This window comes from Lacerta agilis, chromosome 16, assembly GCF_009819535.1.
Source record: "Lacerta agilis isolate rLacAgi1 chromosome 16, rLacAgi1.pri, whole genome shotgun sequence".
Taxonomy (NCBI): domain Eukaryota; kingdom Metazoa; phylum Chordata; class Lepidosauria; order Squamata; family Lacertidae; genus Lacerta; species Lacerta agilis.
Window position 1 is genome coordinate 37,620,392 of NC_046327.1, and position 25,160 is coordinate 37,645,551.

Below are 25,160 nucleotides of genomic sequence, written 5' to 3' on the forward strand. Positions count from 1 at the left end.
AAATACATAATTGTGCAATAAATGAATAAATAAATAAATAAAAAGCAATAAATACATAATTGTGTCAAAGCAGAGTGACTGATTTGGAGAGAAAGGTGGGTGTCTTTCAGAGGAAGCGCCTGCAGAGGAAGTAATCCTAGGGGAAGGGCGATAGATCAGTGGGTGGAACCCAGGATTCATAGGCACATACATGCAAGTTCAAATGCTGGAATTTTCAAGCAGAAATGGGAAAGATCCCAGGCTGTTTGAATCCCTGGAGAGCCCCTGCCAGTCAATGTTGAGAATAGGGGGCTAGACGGACCAACAGTCGGACTTGCTATGAGATAACGTCTTGCATTCCCTTTAGCCTAGAATCACCTCCCACTAATAATCCCATGTATCTGCAAGAAAGCTATGGTGTAAACTTACTGTTAGCCACCCAGAGAACCTTCGCTATTGGGCAGCATATAAATACTGTAAACAAAATTAATTGATATCTAGGCAATGAAGGAAAGGCCTCCTTGCACATGCTCCATAGCTCAGGTTAAATGCCCAAGCTACCTTCCAGAGCCAGCACACTGACTTCACTGCCTCGCTCTTTCCCTGCACATCAGCTACACTTCCCTCCCTTGGTGCAACATCCTTCCAAGTCCTTTCTCCCCTGACTCCTGGCTGCTATACATCCTCTGCTCAATATTTTGTGCCCCATGGGAAACTGTGACCCCCCCCCCACCACTGCACCCTTTCGCACCTTCTGGCAAAACTCTAAGGCTCATCCAATTTGCCCTCTACTCCTCTCTCTCTGCTGCACACCTCATCACCTTTCACAGTGGCTCCCCACTTGCAGAAGGCTCTCCCCAGGGAAGCTCGCCTGGCGCCTTCATTACATATCTTTAGGCATCAGGCCAAAACATTTTTCTTCCGCCAGGTGTTTGGCTGATTAGCATTCTACGGCTTTTTTGATGTGCTTGGGGAAGTGGGGTTATTGGTTTATTATGCATTTTGTATTCTCATTTGTATTCTCATCTTGTATTTTTTTTTTGTTGTTGTTGTGAACCACCCTGGATCTTCAGGTGAAGGGCAGTATTCAAAACTAGATGATGAACAAAAAGAAGAAGCCTCACTCCCTTTCTCAAAGGCATTCCGGATCTCTGATACCTGTGCTTGGACCCTGGCACTCGAAAAAATACCTTCATGCTGGAGCCCTGGGGAGAAGAAGAAGACAGGTCGGGGGAGAGGAATCCAGTCACATTTTTCAGCAAGGAAATTTCCCCTTACTGCTGGAATCCACTCACTGCTATACACAAGCTGGAGATCCTTTTGAAAACTGGGAGTCTGGTCCAAATCCCCAAAGAAAGCATTTGCTAGGAGGGGAGAGGGGTTCAGCTTACCATGGAGATTGATGAAGCGGATGCAGCTCTCCACGACAAGGGGGACAGCCTGGCCTGAGCTCTGGAGTTACAGAAAGGAAAGGAAGTGTCACAGAGCAGCTTCATCACAGAACAACCAGGACTGTGTGGATACTCCCTTTCCACAGGAGCCCATCAAAAGCATAGAGCGTAATTTTGGGCGCAGAATTCAGCTTCCATGATAATCCCATTTTCATTTTTTTTAAAAAAAAAGTTTCCAGCTCTCTTGATTGTGAATATACTTATTTACCGTATTAATACAGTAATGACATTTATTTTCTCCCTTGGTTAGTACAGTGTGGAAGGGACATTGCCAGTTCAGAGTTTATCTTAGCCTTGGATTCATTTACATTGGCCTTAGGCCAACCACTCTCCAGTCTCAGCCCTCCATCCTCAATATGGAAGAGTAATACTGACCTACTTTACAGGGCTGTTGTTAGGATTACTAGGATAAGAGATAAGAAATGAAATAATGAAAATGCTATATATATGATTATAACTATTGTGAGTATTGTTATTGTTATTCTTTATTTCCATAGTGTTCAAGCCCTAAACCTGTTTCCCAGACATGAAGATGCACAAGCAGTTGATCTCTCACCTTCAGCTCTATAAAAGCAATGGATCTCTCTCTGTGTCTTATATATGAGAGAGAGAGAGAGAAAGAGAGACTACCAGCTAGTGCAGTGTACAATCAGACTGCTGGGAGACCTGGTGTCAAATCCCTCCCCGGCCCTGCCATGATGTTGGTGGTCACCATGGGCCAGTGCTGTCTCTCAATCTAAGCTGCCTTACAGTGTTGCTGTGACAGCAAAATGGAAAGCGGAGGAAAGAGAGGAAAGCCACCATGTGCACTGCCCTAAGTTTCCTAACGAAAGGGCGGGATTTAAATGCAAATCAGTCCATCAGGTTCCTAGTGGCTAGGGCTGGTCTTCAGTGCCTTATGCAGCTCCTCACCTCCCAAGGTTAGCAAGACCAGAATGAATTGTGCACAATTTCCTTCACCTCATGACTTTCTGCAGGCCAAATAAATTGGTTTCTACTTATAGCAGAATTATTATTATTTCAGAGCAGTACAGACACAGCTCTTGACCATGTCCCACCTAGGAAAATGGCTTCCGCCCTGTCCAAAATATTATTACATAGCTCCAGGTTATAATACATCCCACTCCTATTTATTGGTTATTGTATTGTGTATTATGCAGCCTACAACAATGAAGAAAGCGACTCTTGCAGACGTGGCAAAAAATAAAATGCTAAGCAGGCTAAGTGGGAATCTCCCAGTTTACATGTCATTTCCCCTGCGCTGCAAAATGACTCTTCTAGTTGCAGAGTAGAGAGACTCTGATAATGAGGAAGAGCCTTTACAGTCATGTCAACTCAAGCTTATTGGCACTGGTAAAGCAAAGCACAGTGTTATGCCTAGAAATTCCACCAGATGGTGCCAAAGTGAATGCAAGTTCTGCCTCTAAAGGGGGGGGGGGTGATCTGGAAAGCACAACCATGGCTTCCTCTGTAGGACAGGATGTCAAACATTAACTTCCCTCAGTCCTGTCAGGCTGCTTAGGGGTTTCCAAAACAAGTTACTGGACCACCATGTAGGGATAGGAAGCTGGTGGCCTTTTTATTTTTTCACAAGAATAGGTCATGGGGCCTGACACACTATTGCCTGCTCTTTGCACGTGAGATTAAATATTGTTTGCAGGTGTACATGGGTGGGGGCTACGCATTCAAAGAGCCACAGGGCTGGCCCCGCTGTGCGTCTTGTTCCCCTCTTCCTGCTAATGTCTGTGTGAAGAGATGCCCTCATGTTGTGGCACTTCTATCCCTGCAGTGATGTCACCCACGTTTGCCACATTGTACCACGCTCTCTCTCAAGCTCACCTCCGTGGGAATGAATTGGCTTTAGCTACCAAAAATCAAGGTGGAGTTTAGGTAATTTCCCCAAGCCATTCTGAGGGCTCGGGAAAATGTCCCTGGCCGTCCTGGCCAGCCTTTCCCACCCGACAAAAGCTTCTCCCCACTGCCGCAATCTGAAGGACACTCTCCTCCTCCATTTCAGTCAGTGGATTGGAAGGAGCCATCACACTCAGGGTAACATGTGGTTGCAACATGCAGTCGCTATTCATCACAAGCGCAGGCCGAGAGCTCCCTGTTACAAGCAAGCAAAGAACAACAACAAAAGGAAGATTGGAAGCAGCATGTGCAAAAACACACAGGCAGGGAGGAGTGTCACAGACATGCACCCACCGGGATGCAGCTTCGCACACCTCGGTGTGCAAAGCATGCACACATGCAAACGCAGCACTTCATGTTCCCACAAACACTTGTGCACATGTTACACACAACAAAGATGTGCAAACTCTCTTCCCAAAAGCTAGCGAAGCATCCTCTCCGTGCCTGTCGCATTGCTGGTCCCACCTGCTCTTCCCGCCCTGCCCTGCCCTGCCCTGCCTGCCCACCCCAGTCATGTACCTGCTTCCGTGTCTGCAGCCTCCTCCTCCTTGGGGCAGCACGGACAGGAGAGACAGAGTCAGCAAGCACATTACAAGCAGAGGGAGCAGCGGGTGCGCCTGGGAAGAGCCAGAGGCAAAAGCAGGGCCAGGAGGCAGAGAGTTCTTGTACTAGGCAGAGGGCAAGAAAGCGGGGCTAGAAGGAGCTGGGCAGGAGGGCATAGCTCAGGGCAGCAGCCAGTACCTCCAAAAAGGCCTGCAGGTCACCCTCGAAGAGCTTGTGGTGGCAGCACGAGGGAGGGCGGGAACGCCGGATGCGCTGGGACTGTGGCCTGAACCAAGGTTTGTGGAGGGGTGGGGAGGAAGGAAGATGTCAGAGACTCCCCCAGAGCTGGAACTGGACTCCTTCCCATAGTTCTGCTTGGTCTCCCTCACCACAGAATACACAGTTGGAAGCCTTCACTGCCTCGCTGGGCACAGGGGAAGGGGCAATACGCGAGTGCCCATCTCTCCACCCCAACATCCACCATTTTCAAGACCCCTTAGCTTTCCTTTTTACCTGCCAGTTCTCGGTCCACAGCAGCACCTGGGAGAGCAAGGAGATAGAAGACAGGGAAGTTAGACATCTGGAAGTCCCGGCTCCTCTGTGGCCATATCTACACTTCAAATTTATGAATGAAGACAAATGTTACACAGCTTCATCAGCAAGCATGTGATGGAAGCATCTCCATTGGCCATTTACAGCCTGCTCATCATCAGAAAGTGGAATTGCACAGATTGACACAAGGGCTAGCCAATGAAACGAGGCTTCTTCCTCTCCTGCTTTTTTAAGCAAGGCTGTGCACAGTGCTGGTTGGCCAGCACTTGTTTCAACCACAAAAGCCAAATTCTTCACCTCTAGGAATAGTTATTATAGTGTTCTAAAACAATGTAAAATCCTAAATAAGTTTAAAATGCTGAATTTACATTTGATCTGGTAAATGTGCCAGCTGCTAGGAGTTTGAGAAGGGGAAGAGAAACCGGCAGCCTTGCTAAAGACATTCAGAATTTGATGCACACGCTGTGTGTGTCTTTGAAATGAGTGGAGGTGAGGGAACAAAGCTCCTCTAAAAAGGGACATCTGTCTTCACCTTGATGCTGGAATACCTGCAATCACTTTTCCTATAAGAAACCCTGGAGACAGCAGTTGTGTGGGGAGCCTGGAGGATTCTTAGCAGAGATCCTCAGTACTTCACAAACTCTTGGGTTTATTTGCAAGAAAGGCTGGCAATTAAACAGGTATAAAACTACAGAAAATTTTTGTTCTCCAAGCCATCCCGAATTCCCATGCGGCATCTAGCCCAAGGCTACAGTGCCCAGACTGGCAATCCAATCCTCACGTTCTCACCCTTCTCTATCGCCTCCTTCATCTGGTCATGCCTTTGCTTGTAGTTTTGGTTTGAATGCTTCGTCCGGAGAGATATTCTTTGAATTTCTGCACAAGAGACACCAAGAAGTCTTTTATCAGAGAAGATAGCATGGAGACCTCAGGCTCCAAGACAGAAAGAGGGGCTGGGGGTTGCAGCTCTGTGCCTGGAAGACCTAGAGAAGACTTCCGGAGGCAAGCGGAAGAGAAAGGGACCTCATTCGGGGACAGCCTTGCCATGGCCAACAGGGGCATAAGTTCTGGTGGCCTACTCAAAAGTGGGGGCGGGAGAGAGATCTCCAGAGCAGGATCCACTGGACTGAACTGCATGGCCACAGCTTGGAAAGGTATCTGCTCCCATGTCAAATGCAAGGGTCCTGTGCTTGACTCTATTGCTCTTTTAAAAAATAAATAAAAATAAAACAATTCCTTCCCATAGCACCTTAGAGACCACTAAGTTTGTTATTGATATGAGCTTTCGTGTGCATGCACACTTCTTCAGATACCATGCACACAAAAGCTCATACCAGTAACAAACTTAGTTGGTCTCTAAGTGCTACTTGAAGGAATTTATTTATTTTTATTTTGTTTCGACTACGGCAGACCAACACGGCCCACCTGCTTGTAACTTGCTCTTTCATTTAGGCACCACTTTCCATCACAGAACATTGTGGTCTAGACTGCATAGGTGGGGACTTGCAAGAGGCTGATGAGCAGCCAGGCCCACATTTTTGGGTCATGGGGATTCACCTTCAGGACACCATTATCAAAACAGCTTTGAATGTTAATGGTTCTAAGAATCTTTGGCTAGGTACCATGATGTAGAAGCTCTCCGTCTCCTGCTGGCTTGGCCCGGCGCTTTGCCATGCCTGCTTCCCACCAGCGTCAGAGCCGGTAGACTTGAGCGACTCCGGTCGACTGACAGCTCTGAAAGGCATCCAGTGCTTCTGGCTCCTCCGCTGCCAACAGGTCCACCAGGCTTTTGCAGGGTGGCCTTCAGAGTCTTGTTTACCTGTGGAAGGAAGCAGAGAACTCCTACAGTGGAAGGTATCTAATGGACTGCTGGCGCTTAACAAAGGGAATCCAATGTTTCCCTTATAATACTAATGAATGAGCTTGGAGGGCGGATGGAAAGTGAATGAAGATCTTTCCCCCGCCCAATAATTGTTCCCCCGCAATGACCCCCAGCTATTCTTTTTCTTAAAGGGAAAAAAGCAACCAGGAACCAAAACCAAAGTAAGTCATGGAGCAGGTGACAGTGGCAAATCGTGGGGACACAACTGTCAACCTTCACCCTTTTCTGCGGGAAATTCCCCTATCATATTATACTATACACTACTAGCACTGATAAGGGGAATTTCCCGCAAAAAAAGGGAAGGTTGACAGCTATGCAGTGGGATCAGGAAGGGTTATACTCCAATAATAATAATAATATGATGATAATAATAATTTATTACTACTCCGCTCATCTGGCTGGGTTTCCCCAGCCACTCTGGCCGGCTTCCAACAAAAGATTAAAAATACATTAAACATCAGTCATTAAAACTTCCCTAAACAGGGCTGCCTTCAGATGTCTTCTAAATGTCAGATAGTTGTTTATCTCTTTGACATCTGATGGGAGGGCTCCCATTTGCTAATCCTCTCCTTTCTTGTTTTAAATTGCTTTGAGACTTTTAGTGTGATAATATATTCATAAATTTGGCAAACTATAAACTAGCTAACTACTGTATGTGGCCTCCCCGCTGCCCTGTTTATCACAGCAAATGTGGAGTTGGGACCAAACATTTGCCACCATAATACCCACCTAGTAAGGTCTTAAGTGACACACACCACACACATTCCCTGGATCTTGGGTGGTGCAGGGCAGGTTAAGCTCTAGGCGTATTAATAGGTACATCGCTTCCTGCTAAAAAGGAGCAGGGCTATAGCAGATAGAAGGCAGGTAGCAGCGGGCTTAGTTCTCAGCAAAATCCCACTGACTACTATGGAATGTGGGGCATGGTTCATTGATATGCCTCTATAATCTTGCTCTATCTGAATAGGATTCATCTCAAATATTGGGGGGGGGGGCATGGCTTAGTGGCACAGCATCTGCCTTGCATGCAGAAAGGCCCAGGTTCAATCCCCAATGGCGTCTCCAGGCTGGGCTCTGCAAGACCCTGCCTGAAACCACTGGAGAGCCACTGCCTCCCTACTGGAGGTTGATGAGGTCTGACTTAATATAAGGCAGCTTCCTGTGTTCCTAAAATAAGAACCAAAGGGCTTGGGGTTTTTCCTAAATATCCACAAAGCCCTCCAAAACACCCTGTTACCCGACAGCAGTGATTCTGAGTGTAGCTTGCACGCTGTTTGTACACAGTATTTGCCTAGATGGATGAGTGACAACCTCCCCCTAGCGCTTCTTCCTTGACCAGGAACACCCACTGATCTCTGCTGCCATATAGCAATCAAGAGTCGAGGGAAGCAAAACAGAAAGTGAGGTCACCAAGGGAGAAGACTCCCCACCCCTTGACATCCACTGGTGCCTGTACAGACATCCCCTCGCTTTCTCCCGCACCAATGAGTGACTGCCATTCACTCCGAGAGGAGCATCCTTGGGGGAAGCAAAGCATTGCATGGTTGGTGAGGGCGAAATCATGACGTATCCCTGGCTCTCATCCATTTAACCAAAAGGAAACCAACCGTGAAACTTCTAGCTGTTGACCTGAAGCCACTTCCTTCACCTCACCAAAAAGAAAGGAAATAGCCCCAGGACTAGAAAAGCACTAGAAAGCAACATCAAAGGTAAGAAAAGCTGTGCAATACAAAAGGTTACATTTCACTATTGCATTTTTTAAAAAAAATGCACTTGGCCCACCAGGGTGTGTTCTAGGGGTCCACACACAAAAGCAAAATCATGCAGAATCAGGAACTCCAAAAACCGCCTCCGCCCCCCACACAGAAGAGGAAACTTACCGTACCTGTCAGAAAGGAAACCCTGGGATACTCCCAGAGCCTTTGCAATGTCTTCCCAAATATGAGCAAGGGCTTTGGGAGTATCCCAGAGTTTCCTTTCTGACAGGTAAATGACCATGCAGAACTGCTTTTTTAAAAATGTATATGTGATTTTATATCGTTTTATCTAGTTTTGAGCTTTAACATTTTGTAATTGGTGTTTTTGTCTTGATACGGGTCATTGACCGTAATAAAATGACTTGACGTGACTTTCCCAGAGCCTGGTAAACAAGGAAAACCCACTGGGTGCGTAGGTGGTGAGGAAATAAATAAATGGAGACAGAGGAATATCAAGCCCACACCCCATTCATTCATTTATTTCTCCACCACTTGCAAAAGGTTGCGGTAGGGTATGTAAAGTGGGTGTAAGTTGCAGGCCCTCTGTATATGGTTATGTGCTCATTTGTGCTTAGTTTGAGCCAGTACTCAGCCCTTAATGCTTCTGAAGACACACAGAGTGTTTCCAGATCACTACAGCAGCCTGAGTGAGCAGCAGGGTTGTGGTGGTGGCTCTGCCACTCTGTCTGAGACTGCCAGAGCCGTCTTAAGGGGATCTGCCACCCTGGCGCGGCTATCCCTCCGGCGCCCCCGCCATGCCGCCTCTCCGCCGCCTCCCTCCCGCACTTGCCGCCCCTTGGGAGGGGGGTGGGCGAGCGGGGGATGAGGGGCGTGGCGCTGGAGCAGCGCGGGGCTCTGCACGCCCTTCCAGCGCTTCTGGGACGGGAAGCGAGGGCAGCTGGCTCGCGCTCCCGCGCGCAGCCGGGCAGCTCGCGCTCCGCAAGCACCCAGAGGGCGCGGCACGGCTGGCCAGCTCGCGCTCCGCCGGGCGGGCGGCCGGTTCGCGCTCTTGTGCTCTGCCGGCCGGCTGGCGGCCGGCTCACGTTCCCGCGCGCAGCCGGATGGCGCCCAGCTCGCACTCCCGCGCGCAGCCGGGCAGCTCGCGCTCCGCGAGCACCCGGAGGGCGTGGCGTGGCCGGCCAGCTCCCCTGCTCTGCTGGGCAGTCAGAGGGCGCTGCCGGCAGGCGCTGCCAGCGGGGCTGGAGGGCGGAGGCGCCCTCCAGGCCATTGCGCCCTGGTGCACCGCGCCACCAGCCCCAATGGATGAGACGGCTCTGGAGACTGCTACTCCCCAGCAAGGAATTCAGCCTACATGTGAAGCCATGATTTAATGTTTTGTCTTTGTGTGGAGGAGCATTCAGACAGCTGAACCCCCGCCTGCAGTCTGAAGATACTAGGCCTATGTCTTGCACAATACTAATCCCAGTTCAAGTTGCCACCAGAATCCATGGCTACCATTTGGAAATTTCTGGGCTCAAGCAAGTCGGAGGAGGGGGGGAGGGGGCTTGACTTTGTTCTCTGCTGACACTCACCTCGTCTGTCTCCAGGGTGATGGCATTGAGGCGGGACTGGAGATGCTGGAAGCGGGAAACTAGTTCATTCCTCAGGGGACCCTCGGCCCGGACCTCAGACACCTGAAGATGGCAAGGAGAGAATAAGTACCGGTACCAGACAAAAGGATATGTTCTATAGGGAGCCAGGAATGAGCAGCCCCTTACCTCGTCGCCCTCATGAGGCTGGTAGTCGAAGCACAGGGGAGGACAGTAAGCTGCAGGGTTGGCCTCCATCAACCTGGACTTGTCCCCCAGTGGGTCCAGGGTATCAATGGCTCCTTCAATGGCGCACAGGCCCTGCTGCCAAGCCGCTTGGGCCCGGGACTCTGCTGCTAGGTAAGTCCTCAGCACTTTGCCCAGGGAAAGGTGGAAGCCAAGGTCAAAACACTGGGAAGCATGGGACAAAAGATACACCCTTAAAACCACATCGGCACTCAACCCTAAAGTGAACTTTTGAAACGGTTGGTCAACTCTGTTTCTGAAAGATGCTCCTGTGCCTTAAATAGCTGCCTCATGCAGGAAGGGCTGCAACCTACAACAGGCACAGCTTTACCTGTCCTGATAGCTCCATGATGAAGGAAAGCTGCGCCTGTTGAATTTCTCTATGCTATGCAGCAGCTGTTTACAACCAAAATGTCTCATCAGAAAACTGATACAGTGGTGCCCCGCTAGATGAAAATAATTCGTCCTGCGAAAATTTTCGTCTAGCGGATTTTTCGTCTAGCGAAGCGGCAATGCAAGCCGCGCTTTCGCTAGACGAAAAAAAAAAGACGAAAAATTTTCGTCTTGCGAGGCAGCCCCATAGACTTTTTCGTCTTGCGGGGCTGCCTTCCGCTAGACAAATGCCTTCATCTAGCGAGTTTTTCGTCTAGCGAGGCATTCGTCTAGTAGGGCACCACTGTAATATATGTAACATAACACACACAATGGACATTGATAACACAGTTACAGGTAGGTAGCCGTGTCGGTCTGCCATAGTCAAAACAAAATAAAAAATAAACAAATTCCTTCCAGTAGCACCTTAGAGACCAACTAAGTTTGTTCTTGGTATGAGCTTTCGTGTATCTGAAGAAGTGTGCATGCACACAAAAGCTCATACCAAGAACAAACGTAGTTGGTCTCTAAGGTGCTACTGGAAGGAATTTTTTATTTTTTATTTTCTATCGATAACACAGTGCAAATTATGCATTACGCCTGATTTGCAGGACAGGGTCTGAAATCTTTTTGGTCTAGTTTTTTTTTCTTTCTCAAGTTCTGAAGGCTAGGAATCCCATAACAGTAGGGGAAGCTGAGATGAACAGAGAAGTCGTACCCTTTTACAAGCTTCCACCCCCAGCTTATGTTTCTAACCTGACAGCAAAAACTGCCCGTATATTTTCAGAGGTCCCTCCTCTCTGTAGAACTAGAAACTTGGACTAGAATTATAAACTGAGAGCTAGAAACTTGGTCTTTTCAAATGAATGAAAATTACTTGCTAAGGTAGCATATCACCTGCTAAAGACACGGCCTTTTCAAGCACACCTGCCAAGTACTCAAAGGGAAGGCATGGCGAAGACACTGGCGCCTCTTGAAGTAGCTTGACGGCCATACTCCTTTCTCCCTCCACCCTCGCAGGAATCCTGGGAACTGTAGTTCCATGACAGTAGTTGGGCAGTGCTAACAGAACTCTCAATGTTCTCACCGAACTACAATTCCCATGATTTGACCATGATAGTTGGTATAAAACCAATATGCAGTTGTTATGTGGGCATCGCCTTAGTGACAAGAAGAGTGAAAATTTGTCACAGCACAGAAATAGCCCAACTCAATGCGTGGCACTGATTTTTGTACTGCCAAATTTTATGGTTCTTGCACCAGCTGGGATTGAGGACGGACTCACGTCTAGCAAGTCGGCAACATCGCGCACATAATAGTTGCTGATGGCAGCATTAGCAGCGTGCAGACTCAACAAGTAGTCGTTCCGGGCCTTGGCACATTTCAGCTTGCTCTCCATGAACTTGGACTGTCTCTGCAGGGGTTAGAATCATAGAATTGTAGAGTTGGAATGGACCCCCAGAGCCATCTAGTCCCATCTCCTGTGATGCAGGAATTTGTAGGAGACTCAGTTAGGCTCAGACTGCAGCCAGCCCTCCCTCCCATCATCTCCCACCTTCCCCAGTTAGAAACCTAGTTCCTGTACGGGCTATGTTCTTTTCTGACAATGGCAGCAATTTCCCTCATAAGTCTACCCGCTTGCTAGCATCATTTCTATAGCAATAGCTTGACAAACTGTTGAGCTAGAGAAAAAGTAGCTTTGCACTATCTTTATTTGTTTAGGTGGACAAGGTAGAGAGGATGCAAGAGACAGTTAACAATCTCCTGCTTCAAAGTAACCCCTTTAAGATCCTCTCCTTCCAACATCCTATTATCCCATAATCTTCCCCAATGGCTGATTCATGTTACCTAACAGTAACCCTCACTGAACGCAGTAGGACTTGTGCTATAAGTCTGCTAACCATGCAGGGGAAGGACAAGGAGATACAGATTCATAGTAAAGAGCCACTCATCGATGGATTTATCTCATCTTCTTCTAAAGCCATTCAACAGGGTGGCCATCACTGCATCTACAAAGGTTCAGAGTTGCACTGACACCGGAGAATGATTCATTGGTAATCTAAGCATATTACAGGAACTCTGTTTAGTTGCAGAGTATGCAACCCATGTTACCATCCTTTTAAGATATGGGTTAACTTTTGTATAAAAACAGCCTTGGGAGATGGCCCCAGCCAGTCTGTGCCAAGGAGCATGAGGTCGCAGGGCAAGCGTGGGGCCTGCCCTGAGCAGCTAAATCAGGCAGCCACCGCAGAGAAGTGGCCTGTGGCCTGGAGCTCACTGACTGACATGATGACTGATTAGCAGGAGTCCGCAAGGGGCGAAGACTTGCTTCACACTTTCTGCTGTGCCTGTGAAACAGAGAATGAAGATCGGCCACTATCCACCCCCTGCTCTTTTGAGGCACCTTGAAACAGCAGAGCCAAGATAAGCCATGGAGCCAGAGAGGACGCATGGGGCCGGATCCAGGGGGTTCCTGGCTTTACGCACTTTTACTTTTACACGTGGACGCCTAGGACCAACCATTGCATGAGACGTAAGTTACTTGTGGTGGTGGTGTTATAGCTCTTTATTATTATTATTATTAATTAATTAATTAATTAATTTTATGCCCTGCCTTTTCCCCTGGCAGGACTCAAGGTGGTTTTCAAATAAAAACATGTACATAAAACCCCCCTTTTAATGGGCCAACAGTCTTAATTTAAAGCTCATCCTGTCTCTGGCATCATCTGATGCCAAAGTCTTCTCCACCACGAGCTACCAGGAAGTTTCAGAGTGGATTGGTGACAGCGAAAGATAGGAGAAGCACAGGGATGTAAACCTGTTTACAAAGGGAAGCTGAGGGAATGGATAACCCTAACAGTCCCTCAATATCTCAAAAGGACACATTAGATTTATTTTAAATCTGTTTAAAAGGCAGACAATGACCCAGGAAGTATGGAAGGAGTGGAGGATATTTAAAGAATACTTAAGGAATAGCGGTATAAGTGGAATCCTAATGGCAGATGCTGACTGAACCTTTAAAGTAATTAATAGAGACTTAAGGATGGAAAAATATGATTTGTAAATGAAATCTATAACTGTACACGACATAAATATAATAGTTTAAAATGCAATAAGGATAATTGGAGGTACAAGAATTTATTTGTAAATAAGAAAAGAAAAGGATAGCAGTATGTATATGTTTATTTTGTGTGTTTGTGTTTGTGTATATGTGTATCTGTGTTTGTATGTGTACTTTTTTAAATAATAAAGAGAGATATTAAAAAATAAATAAAAGGCAGACAATGAAATTAAACTATTTAATAAACAGACTGGCCTACATGAGCAATCCTATGCACATTTATTAACTTCCGTAACATTCAATGGGCTTACTCCAAAGTAAGTGCGCATGGATCTGTAGCCCTCATTATTAATGTGTTACCTCACACCCAGGCCCCCAACTCCATTATGCCCCCTCCCCTACCTTTTCCAGCAGCCGCTCAACTTTCTTGAGTGAGGTGCGGCGGGTGGCCTTATCAAGCCCTGCCCCACTGGGGGACCCCCCAGGGTCAGAATGCCTCCCGCCACCACGCTTCTCCTCTTGCCGCTCAGCCTCGCGCAGCTTCGCCTCTGCATTCAGGCAGTCAATGCGGTACGTCTGGTAAGACTTCATGGCCTGCATGGAAACAGTGAACATCAAAAGCAGACTGACTCACAGCTGGCTCAGGCTCAGCAGGAATGTCCAGCCAGGAGCCCCAGATCTTACGCTCTTTCTACACAGCCACACAAAGCAGGCCCCAAACTGCATTCTGGCCCTCTGTGCAGTCACAGACCCAGGGCCAAGATTCTTTGGAGCAGACGCAGACCAGGGGCAGAGAGAGGGTCCTCACTACAGTATATATTCCCCCAAGTAGCCTTGTTTAGCAGCATTCACTGTCACCTGCCTGCCACACTGCCTTCTTGTGCAACGTTGGCAGCAATGAAGAATCTGTGGCCTGAGGTGGCAGCCTGTATGGAGGAGCCGGACTGTTCATGTGAAGGGGCCTGAACTCCGTGGCAGAGCCTAGGCCTTGCACTCTCAGGGCTCAAGGATAAATCCCCAACAGCCCCGGGTGAAAGGATCTTGGGAGCAGGACTAGGAAAGACCTCTCTGCCGGACAGTGAGGCAGCTTCATACACTTGTCCCTAATGACTATTATATAAATAGTCATAAATAATACACTAGTTGCCTGCAACACTCATGTAACCACACTATATTGCTGCAATGGTAATCAATGAGGTACCGCATTCTCACCCAAGTACAAAAGAGCATTAGCTTAACTGTTTTCAAAGCCACGTGACGTGGTTTGTATCAGGAACCCCGTTATAGTCTGCAGACTAGGATTCCCCCCAGTTGAGCTACCTGAGACAGTGTGGTCCATTGAAGCCTGGTCAATGGAGCATCAGCATCATTAACTTATTTGTACGCTGATTTTCCATAGCAAACCAAACTCAAAACGTCAGGACAGAAAACAGAAAATTTTAAAGGCAAAACATATCAACGGAATGGAAGTAAACTGTCATCCAAACAATACTAGTAGGCCAATCAAAACTCCTCAAACTAATAAATATTCTATTAGGAACAGTCCTGATATTGGGAACCCTGGGTCTGAGCATGCACATTCCCCTTCTAGATTTGGATACAGCTATCCGTGGCCAGAGCATGGCCTCAACAACATCAACACAGGGCAGATTTCATTTCACTGCTTTAAAAAAACTGCAATATCCACCAAATATACCTAGAAAAGAGATGGGGATTTTGCACTACAAAGACAAATGCACTTCTAGCAAACACAAAGACAACCACAAACAAAAGTCTGTCTAGGCCCATTGCTTCAAGCGCATTCCTGGTCCTGTACTGCAAGAGCCCAGAAGGGTGGTGGGTCACCGGTGGGAGATCTTGCTTGACACTTACCATCTGCAACTCTGAAATTGCCTTCAGTAGCTCGTCCTGCATCTGCTGCTCCATCTCTTTGCTCTGGTCAGGGAATATAAAGGTGAGCATGTCAACACAATGTATTCCCTGGCTATGTGTATCTTGAGATTCTAGACAAGTGCAGGAAAAAAACATGGAATTTGGGACTAGCATGCTGAGAATCTCAGATTTTATGTTTAATAAAACAAGTTTCTAATCCTTATAGCTGTGAAATAAGTTTGCAATTGTGTGACTAAGGCTTAATAAATATCAGCTGTGTGAGTGTTTCAAAGCAGGCAATCCCATAGTCAAAAGGCAGGACTTCAGTGCTCTACGTAGTTTCTTGCCCCCCCCATGTGACTAGCAGAAGCAGAATGCAAGCAAATGTATACATTTCCATAACTGACCAAAATTACAGAATTCAGCTTTTCATTGCTGAACATATAGGTTACCTTGGTGCATATTTTTTAAGTGCAGGTCCAGATCAGATCAAATGGTAAACCAAAGTTTCCACTATGTGAAAGTGATATCCAAACTCAAGTGATTGTCCAGTAGTCAGAGTTTACACACACACACCCCTTCCTCTATAAGTACACCCTTGCCCCCCCCCCATTTTTATTGCCTCTTTGCTTCTACATCCATGTTTGAGATCACCAGCAGCTGTTTTCCCAGCTTAGGGGCTGAATAAAGGAGATGTTTGCCACAGTTGCCTAGCAAACACAAAAATGCTTCCCAACCCCTTCTGAAATTAACCTGGAAGCAATTGGGGAGCATATAGTGGCATAGATGCTGAAGAGCCACCAAGAGGCTTTCTTCTAAGACATTTCCATTTTAAAGCAAACAAAATGGCTGGCTGAGGACAAAGTGAGGCTAAATTCCCAGCAGCTGCCACCACATGGCACATTATTTTAGGCCTGGCACCCTGGGAAACAGCTCGTTTTTTCTTTCCTCATCAGGAACCCACCCTTCTATCATCCAAACTACCCACCTTCCGAGCCAGCCTCCCGACATCTTCACTGATGTGCACCAACCGCAGTGCCAAGTGGCCTGTGTAGATTTCACTCAGCGCTCCGTGATCCCGGCTTGCCTGCCGCGTCTGGTTGAGAATCGTATACCAACAATTCAGAGGGGACGGGAGATTTTGGTCCTTCCTGCAGGGAAAAAGCAGGGATGCTTTTTAATCTTTGACTAGATGAACTGCCCACCTCTATTGTGCCTTCTCCTTGTCTCTCCTAAGCCTCTGGTTCTTTTTATTTTGTTTTGTTCCACCACTATCTAAATTTCAACTGTAAGCAAGGGACGGGGAACTTGTGTGACCCTTCAGGGATGTAGATGATGGTCAGAGATGATGGAGGATGGAGTCCAGCAACAACTGGAGGGCCATGGGCTCTCCCATCCCTGTTGTAAACTCTCCAGGGCAGTGACCTCTCTTTTACTTATGCCTCCTTTTTAACTTGTTGGCATCCGTCTGCCTCAAGAGACAATGGAGTGTGCCACCAGGGGTGAAATCAAACCACTGTGTTAGCAGCACCAAAGTGGCCTCCCAGGGCCCAAGCCTGGGCAGTGTGCATGGAGGTCCTGAACTGCCCAGATGTCAAGACTCCCCTCTCGGAATTGCTGACATCATCCAAAGGAAAGCAGAGCAATACAGTTGGCAGAAGCTTGGCTGCAGGAGTTGCCGGAAGGAGGTGTACAAGGCACCACCCAACCATCATAGGGCCTCTACTCCAGATTTGTGTAGGGCTTACGCCTTAGCCTTTTCTTCTCCCAAAGATATCCTGCAAGGCAGCGGAAGTTTAGGATCAGCATTTTCCTTCTCCTAGATGGGCTACCATCCCAGATTGACGGGCCCCATCCACCCTTTGGTTGTCTTTGCATGGTCTTTTGCTTTAAAAATATTTATGAAAGCCTTATTGGACTTTTGAAATAGGGATACAAATGTTTTAAATAAATAGCTGCTTTCATGTGCAGTGATGGCACTCTGTAAATTGTAAGTTACATAATGGTCTCCTGTTGCCCGAGAAGGGTATTTCCAATAATATTTTTAATGGATTATCACTATTCATTTTGTCACCATTGATCACTAGTTGATTCACCCCCAAGCACACATTTCACTCTTGAGCTTCATGCAAACATCCTGATGGGACTGGTCAAATGAGGAGGAAGTGGAGGAGGAGCAGTGGCGTAGCAATGGAGGGGCGATGGGGGCGGGGCGCCCCGTGTTCCAGGGGAGGGGGGGTGACACTCGGCAGCCCCTCCCGCCACTCCCCAAGCCGAGCCCCGCCGCCCGGCACCCCATCCGTGCTGCTCCACGGATGGACGGGGCAGCCCCACGAGCCGCTGATGGGGCACAGTGCATCCGAGTTGGTGCCGCTGCTCCCGTGGCAACCGAGTGAGCCGCCGAGTGAGCGGCGGCCCATGGGGCTGCCCCGTCTGTAAAGCAGCACGGGCGGGGCAGCCCCATGACGCGCCGCCCGCTTGGCGACTCGCCTGGTCACCACGGACTGCGCATGTGTGGCATTTCTGCACATGCACAGTCTGTCTGACGTGTGTCGCGACGTCACGATGCCCTGCCCCCAGGGGGTGCCTCTGCGTGCTGCCCCGGGCGGCCAAAAGGCTTCCTACACCCCTGAGGAGGAGCTTGGGAAGCTGGAGGTCTCTGATCCTGGAAGGAGCCCAGCAGGCTAAGAGGCCATGGTCAAAACTCACAGGAGGACTTCGACCCTGGAGAGGATCCCAGTGGTGTAGACCTGAGGGAAGAACCGAGTGTATTGCCAGAACAACAGCCCTCCCCAGTGCCATCAGATACCCCAAGCTTTGCCCTGCAAGGCTTTGGCCCTGTCTCTGGCACCACTCACTGTCAATAAAGACTAGAGCCTTCCTCCTTAGGGGAGGCACCTGGGGATCGGTCTGACAGTGAGCTGTCTCTGAGGATGCAGAGGTGACTGTGCCAGTGTGAACAGACACACTGTGCTCAGCCTACTCAAAGGAATGCCCCTTTGCTTGCCTAGTCTCAAGTCAAGCCTTCCCTGCTCTTCAAAAAGAAAGCACAGGCCATGGATCAATTGTTGGAACTGCAGTTTATGCCCGGCCATGTATCCTACAGCTTTGCTGTGCCTTATGAACTTGTAGTTCAAGTTCCAAGTCTGATAAGGAGAGGCACACACAATGTCACACAAGTCACTGGTGACAGCCGCTCCTCAGACATATCTACACCACAGGCTAAAAACTGGTTTGGCTGTCAGTCCCAAAATCCAGGGCACTTGCAAATCAGTAACAGAGTTATCAGCACCCTTCGTAAACTACAATTTCCAGGATTCACGGGTAGCAGCCACAGTGGTGTAACAAGTGTAGAACTAATATAAGTTTATAGTGTAATTCGTCTCATTCCCACCATATACCATGTGAAGTTAACAAGTATAACTTTTCACAGAATAACAAACGCTGAGTTCCTGTTCCACTTTCTGTTGCCTCATCAGAGTGAAAAGATTTGGCCGTCTGCTCTGCAGGAGCTGCTTGTTAACTACAGTATGTATGATCAGAGTTCTCTCTCAAAGGGTAGCGATGATGTTGCTGTGATGGCATGGTACCAATTATGCATCAACACAGTAACTGGGGTAACAAAAACAGAAATGCTGTTGTTGCCTTCAGTCTGCAAATGATTTGTAATTGATTACATTAATCCCCCCCATTTGCACTGCATTTCTTTTGCATTGTAACAAACGGGGTAGAATAACATAACAACAATGTAATTTGCATAATTTGTGTAATTAATTATGTCAGTTAATTCTGCCACAGCGGACAGCGAGAGGAATATTGTAGGTTTTTGCAGAAACTGAACTGCAGTGGAACAGAAACGGTGTTTCATATGATGATGTGACGGGAAGCTCAGCTAGACCAGAGTTTGGTGATTCAATGCCTCAGAATTCCACCAAAGTGCTGGCTGGAGCCTCTCTCTGATTGGCTGCAAGTACAGCTAGCCGGGGGGGGGGGGGTTTGGAGTCCCAGCGGAAAATGGAGGGATGCCATTCTTGGCATTCAGCTGGTTAGGAGTTTAGCTCCTGAGCTGTGCGTGTAAGATCCACTCTGAGGAAAACATCTGTAGCCAGAGAACGAAGATCGAAAGACAATGAGTAGAGTATACAGACAAGAGAAAAACTAGGAAGCTGAATTGGGGGCAGGAGAAGAAAAGGTGTGAGGGAGCACTCTACTTGGGTCTCCATTCAGTAAGAAGGCGAAGAGGTCTTCTAGAAAGAGGAGAACCCCAAAGCAGTTGGAAGGGGTGTGATGACCCCCTGGGCCTGTTGCACTGCTAGAGGAGCGTGAGGGGTGAGATTTATTGAGAAATTGACAAAAAGTACCACCTTGTTTAAGAACCCAAATATTAAGACCCAGGCTGTAACACCTATACAATTAGCTTAAGAAACTGAAGTGAAAATAAGCTGTGCATTTGCCAGTATCTTCCTCCACTGCTCACCCCCACCAGCAATAGTTTTAAGAACACATTTTAAAATGATAAAGCAATCACTCAGACAAAGGCTAATTCAGGCATTCCTTGATGTGTTGTCAGTGAAGAATGCCTCATGTCTTCTCAAAGGAAGGTTATAATAACTACAGTTCTTAGAACTTAGTATTCCAGTAGTCCTGTCCTCAGCTCCTGCCCCCCAACCACCTCCGCAATTCCCCCATCATCATTGTCCTGGGGCCTCCTCTGCCAGCATATACCCGTCTCCACCTGAAGTTCTGGTGTTCCTTGGAACCACGAATCTTAGCCGAGAAGCGATCTGACAGCTTCTCCAGTCCCCGGGAATACTCTTGCTCCACCTCAGCCTTCCGGCGCAAGAAGTCAGCCACATCTTGGAGTAACTGCTGCCGACTCTCAGCCTGGGAGTCAAGACCTCGGACTTGCTCCCCCATCTGCCAGCGCATTTCTGAAAGAGAGGAGCAAAGGGATCAGCATCTGAACTGGTCTAGGATACAGGGTCCTAAAACGCTCTTTGGGCACATCCAGATTGCCGCTGGTTTGTGGAAAGGATTCAAGCCTCCTGGAACTCTACGCTTTCACAGTTAAAATGGGTCAAAGCACTCTGCTACTCTAGCGTAATTTTCCAAAAGAATCAGAATTGTTGCAGTTTGGAAAGTGAATAGGAAACCATGCTGTAAGTAAACATAATTGTGCCCAGTGTGAACCACATTTTGTAAGCCTCCCCCATATTGTTGTCTATTGCTATTGATAGCTATTTAAATTAGAACCACAGATTTAGTATTAGAATTAAATAAGAAAAGTTACAAATAACTTGTTTTATGATGGTGATTTCAATCTAATTAAATGGAGGCTCCAATAAACACCGTAATTTCACAAAATCACATTATTGTAATTTGTTAACAGTAACTTTGAGCTGAAAATCATTATAATTTAACAAATTTCATAAATTTAAAGATGATTTTTCATATTTATTTCACTCTCAAAAATCAAAATTACCCACATGGGATTAATAAAACAATTATTCACTGTTTGTAACAGTTATATTAATGACATGTGGGTGATTATGATTTTACAGCATCTTGAAGACTAATGCTTTAATTATGGCATGAGCTTCCTTTTAGCTTGCACTGCTTTATCTGTGTAAACTGCTTGGAGTCCTGGACTAGGATAAAGGAAGGATAATAATAATAATAATAATAATAATAATAATAATAATAATAATAATAATAATAATAATAATAATAAGTAATAGCTCATTCCGGAGCCTTGTTCTGATTCTGAGATGCTGAATTGTGACCAATGTGTTTAGAATATGAATATAAGCAGTTCTAAGGTGTATATGCTTAACTGAATTATGGATTAAGTAGAAGCTGGCAAATGTGGCCTCTTTTTTGCTCTTCAAAATATGGCAACCCTATATATTATTACTATCATTATAATTTTAGCACCAAGTTTTGTTTAGGTTGCTATGAACATGTATCAATGAACCTAACATATTTTTAGAAAATCACTTCTCAGATTAAGACAGAAACACCATGGTTTGCTGCACCTCCCTGCCGAGTGTAACGCAGTGGCAAAGCAAACCAGATTTGCTTCTCATCTGCATACAGTCGCACCTCGGGTTACGTACGCTCCGGGTTGTGTACTTTTCGGGTTACGAACTCCGCTAATCCGGAAGCGCAACCCGACGCGTGCGCAGAGCGGTTTTCGCTGTTTTTCCGGTATGCGCATGCGCAGAACGAATTGTTCGGGTTACGTCCTTTTCAGGTTACGTACTGTAACCTGGAACGGTTTAAGTACATAACCCAGGGTACCACTGTAATATCTGGTATGAGTGACTCCTAATGGAACAGATCAGAAGTTCACCTCCTTGTTCAAATGAACACGTACAAAAGCCAAGGTTGGGACAGGGGCGTAGCAAGGGGGGCGTAGGGGGAGGTCCGCCCCATGTTCCATAATGAAGGGGGTGACAAATTATCAAGGAACAATTACTGCCTTACTAGGGCGGTTCATTAAAAACTTGTTTTAAAATGCCTGCTCCAAAGGTCTTATACTAGGGATTATATAGCTATATATGAAATTTCATGCATATCGGTTAATATCTTGACCCTCCTCCACCAAAATAGCTGTTTACTTGGCTGTTTTCCTATGTCGTGAAGGCTGAAATTTCAGTTCAATGGAGCACTTACTGTTCCCAACCCTAACCCTGTGGAAAGCCATCTAAATTAGACTTTAATTTGATTTTGAGATGTTTTTAGGAGGTAAGTTAATTATTGTTTGATTTTATACCAATGTTATGTACCTGATGTTAGCCACCCTGCGCCCGACTTCGGCTAGGGAGGGCAGGATATAAATAAAAGTTTTTTATTAATAATACTTGTTATTATTCCTTTGTAAGAAAATCTGAAATAACGTAAAACCATTTTTGCAGGGGGGGGAATCAATGGGGAGGGTGACAAGAAATTTTCCGCACCGGGTACCACCTGACCTTCCTACACCTCTGGCGTTGGGAAAAGGTCCAGGCAAGAGAGCTCACAACTCCCACGAGCGAGCATATATCACTAGATGTGCAGGTGAGGAACCCTGCCAGTTTTATTTGGCTTGAGGACATGTGTGCTTGCTTTCACACTCATATTCTCCCTCTCTCGCCCACGCTCACAAACAGAGGCACATATTCATACCCTCACTTTCCTAACTCTACCCAAAGTGCCAGCTTGGTTGGAAAGTTAAATAATGAAATAGACCAGATAGGAAAATTCTCTAACACCTCAGTGTATGTTGGCAAATTTAAGCTAAACATACACCAAAACCTTTCCGCTACTACACCCAACGATGTTGTGCAAAGAAAGTCAGCTGCAAACACGTTCAGCTCCTGGCAAACCTCTAATGATCTGCATCTTCAAAACAATGTTATCTCTCTTGACTGCACCTACATTTTAAGAGATAGCATCAATATAAAAAATGAAATGTTACTACTAGTTTTAAAACTTCTGCCAGCAGAAGGATGAAAGAGAAGGCGAACTTTTTGTGGGGACAAAATAAAAAATAAAAAAATTCCTTCCAGTAGCACCTTAGAGACCAACTAAGTTTGTTCTTGGTATGAGCTTTCGTGTGCATGCTTCAGATACACATTTTTTTCGTGGGGGAGGGGAGAGAATAGAAAACGAGGCAACAATTAATTACCAGGTTGATGTCACCAATTAAGAGTCCTATTCTCATAATTCCAAGTTCATATGCAGGGATTTTGTGTTACTTAGTGACCAGGAAATTGCATTCTGAACATATACATACTCTACTCTTATTTCATACAAGTTCAGGGGCTGATCCCTGGTTCATATTAATCCCAGGAGAGCAGGGGAAGGTGCAGTAATGATGGACCAGTAACGATGGACCAGTAATGATGGACAACCTTGCATGCCATTTTGTTGTTGTTGTTTAGTCGTGTCCGACTCTTTAGCATAGTTTATGGTATAGTTAATGGCTCTATCCCTTTTTTATTTTATGTTGTTGTTGTTGTTGTTCAGTCATTCAGTCGTGTCCGACTCTTCGTGACCCCATGGATCAGAGCACGCCAGGTACTCCTGTCTACCACTGCCTCCTGCAGTTTGGTCAGACTCATGTTGGTAGCTTCGAGAACACTGTCCAACCATCTCGTCCTCTGTCGTCCTCTTCTCCTTGTGCCCTCCATCTTTCCCAACATCAGGGTCTTTTCTAGGGAGTCTTCTCTTCTCATGACGTGGCCAAAGTACTGGAGCCTCAACTTCAGGATCTGTCTTTCCAGTGAGCACTCAGGGTTGATTTCTTTAAGGATGGATAAGTTTGATCTTCTTGCAGTCCATGGGACTCTTAAGAGTCTCCTCCAGCACCATAATTCAAAAACAACAATTTTTCAGTGATCAGTCTTCTTTTTTTCTTCTTTTAAAAAAAATATTTTTATTAAAGATTTTCTTGATTTACAAAGGTAATGCAATGTCTCTCTCGTATTTTTCCATATAACATTTTTACAAATTGGTTGTTGTTGTTGTTGAGACATTAGGGAGAGAAGGAGGAGAGAGGTGGGTGGGATGGGGAGATGGCTGGGGTAGGGTGACCATGTTTCTGTTTCACTTAATATGTGTAGGGTTTGGTGTCAGCGTTGTCTGTGCAGGTTCTCTGTTGTTCGCTTGTGCTCCTTTGGTGGTGAGAGGTCGGGGTTGGCGTGGGGCGTGATTGTTCTTTTGTGGTTGGCTGTGGTGTTCTTTGGTCTCCTGTGTGAGTGGGGTGGGTGGGTGTTTTTGGTCAGGTTAGCCATATTGATTTGTATGCTGTTGGTAGATTTTTGTCATTATCTTGTTGGGCTGTGTGTGTGACGAAGGTGTCTTCTTCCGTTTGTCCCCGTGTCAGTTTCAGCTTACTGGTTGGTGATCAGTCTACTTTATGGTCCAGCTCTCACTTCTATACATCACTACTGGGAAAACCATAGCTTTAACTATACGGACCTTTGTCGGCAAGGTGATGTCTCTGCTTTGTAAGATGCTGTCTAGGTTTGTCATTGCTTTCCTCCCAAGAAGCAGGCGTCTTCTAATTTCGTGACTGCTGTCACCATCTGCAGTGATCATGGCAAACAAGTAAAATCTCTCACTGCCTCCATTTCTTCCCCTTCTATTTGCCAGGAGGTGATGGGACTAGTGGCCATGATCTTAGTTTTTTTATGTTGAGCTTCAGACCATATTTTGTGCTCTCCTCTTTCACCCTCATTAAAAGGTTCTTTAATTCCTCCTCACTTTCTGCCATCAAGGTTGTGTCATCAGCATATCTGAGGTTGTTGATATTTCTTCCGGCAATCTTAATTCCATTTGCACTCGTAATTTCTCTGTAGCACATGGACACAGGGAAGAAGAGCACTGAGCATTCTGTGCCCATGTGAGGCCACAAAACTTCAGTGGCTCCCTTCGTGATCTGAAAATGCACCATTGAACTTGTCTGAAAAATCTTTTCAACACAATGAGATTCCTTGGCAGGCAAGGAATGGGTTCCTTGCAGGCAAGAAATTAGACACCACTGTGTTAAACTAAGGGTCAAACTAAGCATGACATTAGTCATGACTATAGTTTGCCATTGAGGGCAAATCGGGTCACTTCGCCACCCTCTCAATACCCCCGTCACTCACCCACTTGTTGCCTCCCTTGCTTGCTGCCACCGCCCGCCCACCCACCCTCCTCCATTGTACCTTTGCCCATGGTCTCCGCCTCCTCCACCAGCGCCACAGACATACTTCCAGAAGTGCCATGATGGAAGGAGGAGGAAGAGCAGTAATGCCCAGGGCCAAGGTAGGTATTGCTTCCCTTTTTTCCCACCACACTCTGGTGTGGGCCAACTGACTCATGCTACAGGGTGGGACCAAAAAAAAGCCCCTCTTTTGGTCCCGTGCTCTGGCCAAAATGGGACATCTGGGATTGGGATCAGAGGCTGGGGAGGCTTCTGTCAATCTGGGATGTCGTGCATAAAATGGGGCAGTTGGGCATTATGTAGTTCATAAT

The 25,160-nt window shown here is 46.7% G+C and overlaps 1 protein-coding gene across 1 annotated transcript in view; it reads right to left on the reverse strand.

Annotated features, from left to right (window-relative positions):
• Positions 1 to 25,160, reverse strand: part of ARHGAP4 (Rho GTPase activating protein 4) — a 48,865-nt gene that overhangs the window by 15,973 nt on the left and 7,732 nt on the right. The window contains 16 exon segments of the mRNA XM_033172802.1: positions 1,107 to 1,184; positions 1,371 to 1,431; positions 4,083 to 4,173; positions 4,400 to 4,424; positions 5,226 to 5,256; positions 5,259 to 5,312; positions 6,059 to 6,154; positions 6,156 to 6,224; positions 6,226 to 6,255; positions 9,608 to 9,709; positions 9,794 to 10,015; positions 11,508 to 11,636; positions 13,686 to 13,877; positions 15,156 to 15,218; positions 16,144 to 16,306; positions 19,891 to 20,086. Of these exon segments, the coding sequence (XP_033028693.1) occupies positions 1,107 to 1,184; positions 1,371 to 1,431; positions 4,083 to 4,173; positions 4,400 to 4,424; positions 5,226 to 5,256; positions 5,259 to 5,312; positions 6,059 to 6,154; positions 6,156 to 6,224; positions 6,226 to 6,255; positions 9,608 to 9,709; positions 9,794 to 10,015; positions 11,508 to 11,636; positions 13,686 to 13,877; positions 15,156 to 15,218; positions 16,144 to 16,306; positions 19,891 to 20,086 (1,602 nt within the window).